At 45.8% G+C, this 12,642-nt stretch overlaps 1 protein-coding gene across 1 annotated transcript; it reads right to left on the reverse strand.

Annotated features, from left to right (window-relative positions):
• Positions 1–793: 793 nt before the first annotated feature.
• dcdc2b (doublecortin domain containing 2B) lies at positions 794–12,411 on the reverse strand. The gene is made up of 13 exons (XM_064321202.1): positions 11,802–12,411; positions 11,011–11,062; positions 10,095–10,295; positions 6,636–6,706; positions 5,821–5,952; positions 5,295–5,441; positions 4,613–4,652; positions 4,192–4,313; positions 3,183–3,309; positions 2,803–2,895; positions 2,042–2,161; positions 1,781–1,876; positions 794–1,641 (listed from the first exon to the last, which is right to left on the reverse strand). Exons 1-13 carry the CDS (start codon positions 12,077–12,079, stop codon positions 1,525–1,527), a joined length of 1,596 nt encoding a protein of 531 aa, XP_064177272.1. The 5' UTR covers positions 12,080–12,411; the 3' UTR covers positions 794–1,524.
• Positions 12,412–12,642: the final 231 nt, after the last annotated feature.

Consider the following 12,642-nt stretch of genomic DNA (forward strand, 5'->3'; position numbering starts at 1 on the left):
AAGAAAAAAAGGAGGCTGTCGCAAGAGCTCTTTAGAGGAGACAGATTGGGTCTGGCTAATGTTTAGCAACCCAGAGCCCATCCATTAGGCACGCCCCAACATCGTGGCCATAGGATCTGTTGTTGGAATGGAGTATCCTCTGTCGGCATTTGATGAAATGTTTTTTATTATTTTATTTTTTTTTAAATTACCCCAAAGATACAGAATTTGCTCCTTGAGCCAGGTATACTGCCTTTTGTTATGGGGTGTAGGTCCCGATAAGGTATTTGTCTTCTGTAAAAGGGGCCACAACTTAAGTTTTCTGAATTTCTGAAAGGAAATGTTCCTCAAAAGCCATAGAGCGCATACAACATATTTTTAATCAACAAAAACCGAGTCTACTTTTGTAAAGCCCTGAGTACTGCATTTATTTTAGTATGACAGAGTATTTTAGAGTATATATATAACCTGCCGCTTTGCAGGTTAACATTATTTTTTATAAAATTTACTCTGTGTAAATAGAAAATAGATTATACCTCAGTATTATAATGTACAAATGTCAGACCAAAATATGTGCACATCATTTTCAGTTGTCTGCAGTAATAAGAGTGTTTGTTACAAGTACAAATGCATTTAAAATTTATACTAAATTCAGTTCTAAATAAAAACATAATTTTTGGTTGTCCTTTTTGTTGCTTTATAAGATGTGACCGTACTGGAGAACACTATATGTTTTGTTTAATTCATTTAGAGATACCTTTTTGGGCAAGTGTATAATGTTGTATATACAAAAAACCATCATTAGTTTCAGCCATTTCTTGAAATACAATTTAATGTGGCAACAATGACAACATGAGTTCCTGTTTGAAATCTCAGCATTTTACAGACTATGCCATGTAAAGATTTTTTTTTTTTTAAACACACCACACAGATTTAGGCTACATCTTAGCTTCAGACATAGTCCTGAAAGGTAGATATTGGTGTTCCCTTCTGCATGCTGGTTTTCTCTTGATTAATTCAGGTGCATGAAAACGTGCTCAAGTTCCATAATTTTAAGGCAAAACGAATTTTCACACAATGCACTGTTGGCTCATTACCATTTGCGTTTAAACTCATTTGAAATAACCTTTCCACAAATGGTTAACATCCACACTTTCAACTTTTGGAACGTAACAGGTTTATGCAAATGGTCCGTTAGTTATTCAATACAAAATGAAATTTCTTTGAAAAGCTATCCTTCGCCTCAGCACCCTGCAGAAAATTAGTTTAAGCTGTTTGAGAATGGATTATACTGATTACAATCCCAGAAATTAAAGTGATAGGACTATGTTCTTTGAAACGTGAATATTTGTTTCTGAGATAACAGCTCGTTTTACTTAATGCACTGCTGATAAGCTTGGATGTGAAAAGCAGCATACAGGCGGTTGGCTGTTCGGGTTTGCTCTTTCGTGCGAGATAACTTTATTTTTGTTCGCAGTTGACGTGAAACGATACTCCTTAAAGCCCCGAACAGAGTGTTTTATGGGTCTGCGCTCCAGCTTCCATTTAAGCCGCCAGTTCATTCGTGGACAAGCGGCTATCCGGACGTAGTTTTCCCGCCTCTGGCAAGTCCTGGTGGCTGCGGTACGTCAGGGACCCGGCCGCCGATTTGGGAGGTTTAGTCTGTCATTAAAAAAAACGGCGGAAGAAAGAAAAACGCGATGGTATTTAGCAGAATCACGAAAAGAGAAACTGTTTTGTCGTTTTTTTTTTTTAAAGCGGAGTTTCGCTAAAACTTCTAAATAGCCTAGATCATTTTCACCTGTTCTGCCTGTGAGGACTCTTCACGCGCGCTGTCCGCGTCCTCGAAATCCCGGGAGTTGCGTCTCGCTGAATCTCTGGAGTGCGGGGCAGCTGGCTTCTCGAGATGAAAGAGAGAAAGTCTGATTAAACAATTCGAGCACCGTTGAACTTCTGATATAGGCTACGCAATTTAAGAGTACTCTTGATCGTGTCGGCAAGATGAGGACATTGTGTGGGCTGAGTGGCCTGTTTCTCTGCTGCCTACCCTATGTCTCCTTACCGCCTGTTTTTCCTCGTTAAAAGCTGAACTGGCTCGCCCGTTGATCTCTCTGCGGCCGGGTGGTGTGCTTCTATTTGTTTCGTACCCAACTTCAAACCTGGGTTCTGCAGACGTTTTCTCCTGCAACCAAACCAACCAGTCATTCAGCGAGTTTTCATTTAGCCGGTTCTGGTGACTCACGTAGGCTACAACCAGACCGTCGCCTAGCACTTTCTTCATCTCAGCTCCGTGAATTACGACAGGAACACTTTCATGAATACGGGGACGTCTCACAAATAATTCACAGACCTCTTCTCAGGCAATAAGGTTAAGATAGATTGAAATTTGAAATTGTGGCTTACAGAACAAATATTAAATAGTTTTTCCCTTTAATGCATGGAACTAAAGAATCGAAGGTTTTAAACAGTAAAACTGCTTCTGGACAACACAGGAACTTTTACAGGCATTTAGCAGACGCTCTTATCCAGAGCGACTTACACAACTTTTACTTAGCTCTTTACATTGTATCCATTTATACAGCTGGATATATACTGAAGCAATGCAGGTTAAGTACCTTGCTCAAGGGTACAACAGCAGTGTCCTTACCCGGGATTCGAACCTGCGACCTTTCGGTTACAAGCGCAGTTCCTTACCCACTGTGACACACTCCGTTCCTAACTTTTCCTTAGGCTATGGATATGTCAGATTGGCATGTTGCTAGCTGTCAGTCCCTTGTATAATTTCACATCTGCTACAGAGCTGTCTTGCCCATGGGGTCGTACTCTCTCACGCCGCAGGTCAGGGCTGTCTTCTCTTGGCGTTTCCGCGTGACGTTTATCATCAAGTTCCTCGTCCTCCACAGTCTCCGCCGCTCTCTGACAATCACAATAAAACTCTGGTTAGCTTGTGCTGGTGCGTAACATCCTTAGAACTCTTGCAGAATGGATGTTACATGTGTCGCCGTCTGGGTCTGCACAGATTGTACTTTCTGAGAAACGTATGCATGCACAAACACACACACGCACACACACACACACACAGTGTTTGAAAGAGGAAGAGATGCAGGAACAAGTGAGGCAAATGACCAAAAAAATGAAGAGAGAAGAGGAGGAATAGAGAAAGGAGCGAAGGTGCAGGTGAGAGAACAGAGTCAGGTGAGTACCTGGTCGACAGGAAACTCCACAGCAGTGTCTTCATCCTCAGCCACCTCTTCGGCACCCTGAACCTCCTTCCTCCTCTTCCTCACGTCCCCTTTAAATACACTGGGGTGTGCTGCGTTACAGTGAACAGAGTGTGGTTATGTACCAAACACACAGAACTGTTACAAACTAAGCACACTGAACACAGCACTGTTACAAACTAAGCACACTGACCACAGCACTGTTACAAACTAAACACACTGAACACCACACTGTTACAAACTAAACATACTGAACACAGCACTGTTACAAACTAAACATACTGAACACTGCACCATCACCAACTAAACACACCAAACACCGCTTTGTTACAAACCAAATATACTGAACACTGCAGTTACAAACTAAACAGTGAACAGAGCACTGTTATGAACTAAAGAGTGAATACAGCATGTTTAAACACTAAGCAGTGGGTAGTTTGTATAAGAGGTGTGTGTGTGCGTGTGTGTGTGTGTCTGACTGCTGGGTTAACTCACCATCACCTGAGGGGCTTGAATAAGGTGTGTGTGGCTTGGTCTGTGTGGACCTTGCTGGTTTGCGAAGAGAGGGACTCTCCTCTTGGGTGCCCTCCTGTTCTTGTGGAGCCGCGTGTGGCGGTCCTCTGCCTCATCCCGTCGACTTCCCCTGGGGCCCGTCCCCTGCTGGGCCAGTGGTAGGGAGGACGGCCAGCGCCTGCCCTTTCCACCTTTGACTTTACCTCTGCTGTGAGCGGCTCCACCCAGATTACACTTAAATGCCCTGAGAAACCGTTAGCGCAGGCTAACGTTGTGCCCTGTGTATGCCTGAGTCACCCTTCCAGAAAGCCACATACTATAAGATGTAATGTGGTCCCCCCCCCCATACAGATTGATTGAGTGGATACTTGGTGGGTTTGCAGCACATCAAATAAGTCCGATTTTATTCAAATTTAGTTTAGTAATAAACCCTTGTTAACATGTAATCGCACATCCCACCTGTTAATTCTAATATCACGAGATGACTCCCCGAAATCCTGAATCCACCGGTGCATGGACAGGATGTAGCCATACCTCTGGGGAGTCCAGCAGGGTGGAGTCACTGTATCGATCCTGTGGAACACTGACCGGCTTCCTGCTCTGGAGAAGCACAGGAAGTGACAGCACAGGTTCACTGGTGGGCAGCGACTATGTCAAAGGCTCAGTGACCGTAACTCAATTCTATGTTCTAAGGACATTGGATTTGATTAAAGTTATGAATTTTGCTTGATATTTGACAACAGTTCAGTTATGGTAAGTGGCCAAAGCAGGCAAATTTTGAAATTTTCCAAAATTAAATTTTACTTTTCTTGAAAATTCAGATGTTTCACATGATTACAGACTAGTTCCAGTAAAAAAAAATGTTTTAAAAATACAACAAAAAAAAAAATTTGGTCTACCTCGTATCTTTTTGGCAGCCTCCTGTCTCCATAGTGGTTTCTATGAAACAGACAACAGAACTACAGCAACATACAGGGTACAAGTAGCAACAGGCTTTCAAATCAAATTTCATGTTTCATAAGTTATATTGATGGAACTTCACAAATGTCTCCCCACATTTGTTATTCCAATATCAGTTAGTTATGAAGTAGTTATGATGTTGAAATGCCAATACACTTGCATGATATTTCTTAAAACATAAAAATATATACTGTTATCATTAAAAAATATATATATAATTGTGGATAACAACTGCTGTTAGATACTGCCTTTGGATTTTGATTTTACATTTCATCTGTTGCTCAAGCTTCAGTACACCACCCCATGATGGTTTTTGTTTCTCATGTCCCAGCATTCCTCACCTTTAATTAAAACCGAGGTGAACTCCCTTTGCATTTTTCCCGCAACTGTGTCAGATAATTTCACAGCATAAGAGTCATTTATAAACTGTGAACACAGCTGCAATTAGGACACCATTTTCACATATGAATAGCAAACTAACGGTGTCTGGCATTAAGTGGTTTAGGAAACTTCACTGGGGTGGGGTGGGGTGGGTGGCCCGTGAAACCTAGCAGCGGTCCAGGAATGTTGATTTGGGAATGTGTGCTGCGCCTGTGTCTTTATTGACCCTTTGTGTGATACCTGTGGCCGTGAGCAGCTGCCGCTTTGGGGACCAGCAGCTCCACGTACGGAAGCTTCTTGAACCTCTCCGTTCCCACAGCGACGTAGTACTGGCCGCTCTCCAGCTCCTCTCCCGCGGACACGGCCCCGCCCTCCAGAGTGCACAGCCTGCGGGAGTTCAAGAGGTCGGGAGGTCAGGGGTCAACAGGCTGGGGTTGGATGGATCGTGGGCAGTACTGCCCATTCTCCTCATCCGCTCCAGGAAAGATTTGGAAGAGGAAGTTGAGAGGTGGTTGTGAAAACAGCCACAGATCCACAACAGAAACACAAGTGTATGTGTTGTGTGTGTGCGTGTGTGTACAAGTGCAATTAAAAAATATATATATACATTATTTAAAAAATTGTAGTAACTTTGTTTTTCTATGGGATTTTTCCCAGCTTGGTCCAATTGCAATGCTGTTAATAATCCTAGAGTGTGGCGGGACTTGACCCCAGCGCCCTCAGCTGGACGGCTGGTGAAGTGCAGCAGGTCGTTGGTTCCCCTTACCTGCGCACTGCTCCTGTCCGCAGGCTGGCCTTCTCCGACACCATGCTGAGGATCTGCTCCAGGTCCTGCAGGGTGCTCCTGGGCAGGATGAACCTCATGGGCGGACACAGGAGGTCCCCGTTCCGAAACACGCTGCAGCAGGGATGGGGAGGAGACAGGGCACGAAGCTCAGTGTGTGTGTGTGCGTGAGTGTGAGTGTGTGTGCATGCGTGTGTAACACGCTGCAGCGGGGATGGGGAGGAGACAGGGCACAGAGCTCAGTGTGTGTGTGAGCGTGTGCGTGTGTGTGTGTGCATGCGTGTGTAACACGCTACAGCCGGGATAAGGAGGAGACAGGGCACAGAGCTCAGTGTGTGTGTGTGTGTGTGCGTGTGTGTGTGTGCATGCGTGTGTAACACGCTACAGCCGGGATAAGGAGGAGACAGGGCACAGAGCTCAGTGTGCGTGTGTGTGTGTGCATGCATGTGTAACACGCTACAGCCGGGATAAGGAGGAGACAGGGCACATAGCTCAGTGTGTGTGTGTGTGTGTGTGTGCATGCGTGTGTAACATGCTACAGCGGAGATAAGGAGGAGATAAAGTACAGAGCTCAGTGTGTGTCTGTCAGTGTATGGGAGTGTGTGCATGTATGTGTGTGTGCGTGCATGGGTGTGTGTGTACATGTGCGTACATGTGTGTGTGTGTGCGTGTACATGTGCATGCGTGCGTACATGCGTGTGTGTGTGTATGTGTGTGCGTACATGCGTGTGTGTGTGTATATGTGCGTGCCTGCGTGTGAGTGCCCGCACACACGTGTGTGTGTCAGTTACACTCACTGGATGATGCAGGGTAGGTGAATGGCCTTCCTCCATTTTGCGGAGACGTTTGGCCTCTGAACTGCCCTCACCTGGAACAGACAGTGGTTAAGCAGCAATGATTAACATAAACACGGAGACGGTTGGGAGTTGAGTGAAAAAAACACAAACAAATGAAGGAAATCAAGGAACAAGTTATCAAAGGATAGAATAGAAAACTTTATTGTCCATTAAATATAAAATAAAATGGAAATTTTCCTTCAGCTCTTTGCGAGTGACACAGACAACGGTATACACGGATTAAAAAAACATAACAGCAAACATTGGACAACCATAAGGTCACTATAATGTCCTTCAGGTAACAACACCGTAAGTCCTTCAAATAACATCTCCTGGTTACTGTTAGCTACATCCACATGCCCAAGTCTCTGGTTGGTCCATTATTGAGGATAGTGATTGCAGAGGGGATAAATGATTTTCTGTAATGTTTTTCCTTGCCCTTGGGACCCTTAGTCTCCTACCAGAGGGTAGTTTTTGGAACGACGAGTGAACTGGATGGGAGCAGTCACCCACGACAGGCTTTCCTTTTCATGGCAAGACCATATAGGTGTTGCAGTGGTGCTTGCTTAATGCCAATTATTTTGCTGGCTTGGTTTATTATTTGTGCTAGTTTTGATTTATTGCGCACAGGGAGATTTCCATACCAGGACACCGTATTAAAGGTCATTACACTTTCAATGAGAGATCTGTACACCAAGACCAATGTAGGGGCAGCGACAAAAAAAGCACTGTTTGCTCAATGATTAATAAGTGGAAGCTGCATCACACCACCCAGCCAGCCAGGGATAAAAAGATGCCTCTTCAAACACAATGACCAACCAATCAGGAAACTGATAAGGGCAGGCACTGTGAGACCAACGGCCACTCCAAAAAGAGCTACAGAAAGGTGTTTCATCCACATATTAATATTTCATATTCCGGCATTACTTTTCTGTAACATAATTGGCTGGCACACAAATAATTTTGCCTTTAAACGTGTTCAGTTTTAACACGGGAACGTCAAAATATATTTTATAAAAATTTATGAGAAATATGATTGTATCATAATGTAATCCAGCAAAATGTGAAAAGTTTGAATACCTTTGCAAGGCACCATACATATTACGGGAGGGGATAGAGAAAACGTACGTCTCTTCTCTTTTCTGTTGTACACACACGAATGCCGTAGGCTAGATCAGTATTGCCTCTCGGACTGTTTCCATTAAAAAAGGAAAACAAAGCGAGTTTATGAAGCTGAACTATGCAACAGTGTTGACGCTACACACTGGTCGGCATGGAGCGCGAGGCCTGTCTGGGCACGCTCAGTGAGGCGATAATTAGCGGGGGTGACCCGGCCTTTGTTATCGCTGAAGAATGGGCCAGCTCACACCCACGTCCCACGGGGCACTGCTTTAGGGTAAAAAACACGGCAACCGAGGAACGGGGGCCGTCGCCGAGCTCCCCTGCGCCTCACTGACACGCTGTGCTCTATTGTCTACTAGGGTGGAGGGGAGGGGGGGGATTTCCCATAGTGCAACATGGAGGGGGGATTTCCCATAGTGCAACATGGAGGGGGGATTTCTCATAATGAAATGTGAATGGAGATTTTCCTGTAATGCAATGTGGAGGAGGATTTCCCACAATCCAGCGGGGGGGGGGGCACCAATCAGAATAGGTGACTACATGACTCTCAAGGTACTGTCACCCCCGAGAACGGCCCCAAATCCCACCGGCACTGCCCTCCACCCTGGGCTGGTCAGGGTGGGTCGGGAAGTTGAAAAATGGCACAGCCAAATTTTGCCCCCACTTAACATCCCCGAGGAAGGATTCTTGCAAAAAGTCAAACTGCTGAGCGTCAGTTCAAAAAGGATCCTATGACCGACCGGACAGCCCCAGGTCTGATTCATACTTGTATAGATGTCCCCAAGTGTAATGGATTTCTTTTCACTCTAGGCGTAGAATTCAGTCTATTCAGGTTAAACGGAGAAAGTCTCAGCTCTTCCTTTAGGGCATGGATACTCAAATCAGGACCTCGAATCCAAATCCAGCCCTGGTTTCTTTTCTCCCTTGGTAATTAACGAAGCAATTAGTGCTACTGATTGGCTAGACTCTATTCACACCTGACTTCCAGGTAAAGGGAGTGTGGAAAACCAGAAATTCTTGGACCTCGAGGGCCGTGACTTGAGTAACAGGGCTTTAGGGTGAGAAGAACAGAGGGGTGGTCCAAGAGGGTAGCAGTTCAGACTCAAGACCGAAGTGCAAAATATTGTGGGTCTGATCCTCGAGAAGGACAGAACAGTGAGGTCATTGACCAGGACAGAGGCAGAAAATCCAGGTTCAGGAAGTAAAAGTCCTTACCCAGTATTTCTTTTTTCTCTCTCCAATAACCTGGATTTGATAATCAGCACAGTTCTTCAGTCAGGAGGCGAAACTAACTGGTGAAATCAGCTGGCCGTGGTTCATGGGTGGAAGAAACACATGGTGGGACTTTCACTTTCTGAACCCTGGACATTCCACCTTGAGCATTTTGATTGCAGCTTTTTATTCACAATTTTAGCACTTAATTACGGATGCTTCTCTCAGGTTAGCCAGTCAGTGATGATTAACAATGTGCTACTGCCTGGATGTCTGACAACGTGACTCATCTGGCAGCACTGCTAACTGGATCCCTCATTTTGCTAACCATCAAATTAGCCTAGATAATGCTCTTCAGTAGCCAGCAGTGTTCTGCTATTCTACAACCTGCGCACGCTCCGGTCTCATTAGACCTTGCCATGAACTGACATTCAACGACCGAAGATCCACCGCCTATTCTTAACCCTTTGATCATTGGAAAAAACAAACAAACAAAAAAAAAACATTTTGACTATGTCTATGTCCAGGTCCCATGTTCACAAAGCATGTTGAGAGTAGGAGTCCTTGTCTGATTTCAGCTTAGCCTTTTATCTCGTACTGGGTAGGGGTATGGTTAGGTGGTTATAGACCAGGAAAAACAGATCTGCCGTGTCCGAACTAACCTCACATTCGTCATAGCACATTTTACGAAGGCATCTACTGTGCTATAGCTACACAGGCTCAGTGCATTTAATACACAGTTTTATCCACGGTACATGGGGGACGTAGCCTATGCAGCCTCATTAAAAACGAATCTGGCCCCCGAAAAGAAACATCTGACGAACATTAACTGACACGCTTTGTTTTGTAAGTGGCTGTATGAACGTCATTCGATCTATTCTCATTTTCCGACTGATTAACACTCAGAGCCGGAGGTGAAGGCAGAGAGAAGCGGCCGGCATCGTCAGGTCACGCGGGTTTCAGCGAGCGAGCGAGGGTGACTCACGCTGAACGGACACCTGAGCGCCCCGCAGATCTCCGTAATAACCACCGGCCTGAAATTAAACTCAACGCCGCCAAAGAAGAAAGGATTAATCTCGTACTCACTTTCCCCCCTCTCCCTTCCTCCCTCCCTTCCGAGTGCCGACAAAATTTACGGCTCTGCCCTCTCCCCGAACTGCCGCACCAGCACATCCAAACGCCATTAACGTGAGTTATTTCGGCCCGGCTACTGTACACAGAGAGGCCGAACCGTTTGCGGAAGGAGCCTTTTCTTAAGCAGCTGTGAACCTGACCATAAATGTGCAGCTATTCAGGGCTTCTGTCAACCCTGTCTACAACATGCTGCACTTCAGATGCTTCTCAAACTGTTCTTATGGCCGTTCAGAGAGAATATCTTGGTCTATATTAAAGCTGTCCAAGTTCATTATGCTTGGCCTACCCTACACAGACAGATTGCGCTGTTTTAAAAGTCCTCACTAAATTTAAACACATTAAGAAATATATTGAAATTAATATATTGTCAATATGTTGCAATGCTCGTCAATACATTCACAAATATACAAATTATTGCGACTTTAAGATTTTTCAGTGTATTACACTGCTGTGAAATGTGCAGTTTTTATTTACCACACAATAAATGTATAATACATTGCGGATGCAACTTGCATGGCTTATTTTTAACACAGTATTGTTTTATACAGCTGGATATATACACACTGAAGTGATGGTTAGAATCTTGTACCTAGCTCTGGTGTATAGAACCTGCAACCAGCAGATTACCAGGCCAAATCCTTAATCATTATACTACACTTTATGAAGGGTCACTTGTTTTTCTGTTTAACTGCTAGTACAGGAGCTAGGAAAAACGCAGAAATGAACACACCTGATTTTTAGAAGTTAGCTTTGGCCCCATGAACAGCATTCCAATTCCACGGTCTCATTCGCCCACATAATCAGTGACCAGAACTGGATTAATAAGTAAGAAACTGTACAGCATTCCTGACCTGACGAGCGCACCCACCTGAGCTCTGTCACTGCGGCGTGCGACGGGTTTCGGACCTGTGTTTGTGTAACTGCAAACAGGGGGGGGGAAGAAAGAGCATTAATGAGAAACACCGAATGCTGTAACAATCTCCTGTTTTTACAAACCAGCTACACGGAACCGCCTAAGTAGAATTTGAGGAGTTGACAAAGTATGATGGTACTGACTCAGGGAGAGGACCATGTCTATGTAAAACCCTCCCTTTCTCTAGGACTGTGACTTTTGTTTTTTAAGATCTTTATATCGTATTGTGAGAACGTACAACATGGAACCAAACTGAACCACAAGATGCATATCTGAAAACAAGCCAGACATGCCCAGGACTTTATCCTGAATTCCAGCACATTCACATTGAACAGGTGCAACAGGTACACAATGTAACTAATTTGCCTTGCAGTAACTCATTGACTAATTCTGAAATACAACACAGTGCCTACGTCTAAAACAAAAAGAAATTACTTTTACTTTTATTTTACTGATCTCTAGCTCTTCCCCGCCATTTTAAATTATTAAACCGACACCAGAGTTTGTCCCTTTGGGCTAAATCTGCTTGCCCCGATGACCTAATACTGTAAATTTTTCATTAGTCCTAAACGAATAGCGCACAAGTTCCGTTTCCTCTCCCCTGATGCCGCGGGCCCCAGGCTGGCAGGTAACTGGTGTGTTTTACAGAGCGGACAGGTACAGAATCTAAGTGTGTAAGTGTAAGTGGGGGTGGGGGGGAGCGGAGGGGGGGAGGTCAGGCACCCCGGCCTCTCGGCGGTACTCACTCCAGCTTCTTGAAGCGCTCGAACCCGGCGGCGACGTACTGCGCGCCGCTGCGCAGCTCCTCCAGCTCGCGGACGCGGTGGCCCGCGCCGGGCGTGTACAGGGTCCGCATGGCCACCGGCGCCCGGATGCTCTGCGTGACGTCACTCAGGAAGCACTCCAGGTTGGCCACCTGCCTGTGGTTGACCACGAAGCGCCGCCCGGGGAAGAAGGGGTCGCCGTTCCGGTAGACCGTCACGCTCTTCACCGGGGGCAGCGCCGCCGGCCCCTGAGTGCCCATTTCTGCCGAGAGACACCCCCCCCCTACCACCACCGCCACCCCGCCCCTCCTCACTCCTTCCACCTGTCACCGTGCTGTCACACAAACATACACTCCTTACTTCACCTTTAAAAACAAAATTTTAAAAATAATAAAACACAACTTTTACACTTGGACGGCTAGGTGTGTCTTTTTTTTTTTTTTTGCTGCTGAATCGAGGTGGTGGGAGACCAGTCCGAGCCCAGGGTTCCAGCTGTTGAGTGTGCTCCCCAGCCCCTCTCTCTCTCTCTCTCTCTCTGTCTCTCTCGCTCTCTCTGTCTCACACACGCCACACTCAGTGACTGCACCGGGTATGAGTATTTCCTGGTTGCCATGGCAGCCAGGGCCTGCAGTGACTGGCTGTGTGGGGCAGGCCACCAACAGCAACAACAAAGAGAGAGAGAGAGAGAGAGAGGTGAAGGAGCGAGAGAGAGAGAGAGAGAGGGGGGTGAAGGAGCAAGAGAGAGATAGAGCGAGAGAGAGAGAGGGAGAGAGAGAAGGGGGGGTGAAGGAACGATAGAGAGAGGGGAGAGGGGTGACAGAGA

This window comes from Anguilla rostrata, chromosome 1, assembly GCF_018555375.3.
Source record: "Anguilla rostrata isolate EN2019 chromosome 1, ASM1855537v3, whole genome shotgun sequence".
NCBI lineage: Eukaryota > Metazoa > Chordata > Actinopteri > Anguilliformes > Anguillidae > Anguilla > Anguilla rostrata.

Bases quoted from the DNA above. Each gene is read 5' to 3' on its own strand.
- dcdc2b (XM_064321202.1), bottom strand. From the start codon at position 12,079: ATGGGCACTCAGGGGCCGGCGGCGCTGCCCCCGGTGAAGAGCGTGACG. The intron at 3,310-4,191 runs GTGATATTAGAA...ATAACCACACTC, and splicing joins GGATTTCGGGGAGTCATCTC to TGTTCACTGTAACGCAGCAC. The intron at 1,642-1,780 runs GTGAAAATGATC...TTTTAATGACAG, and splicing joins AGTCCTCACAGGCAGAACAG to ACTAAACCTCCCAAATCGGC.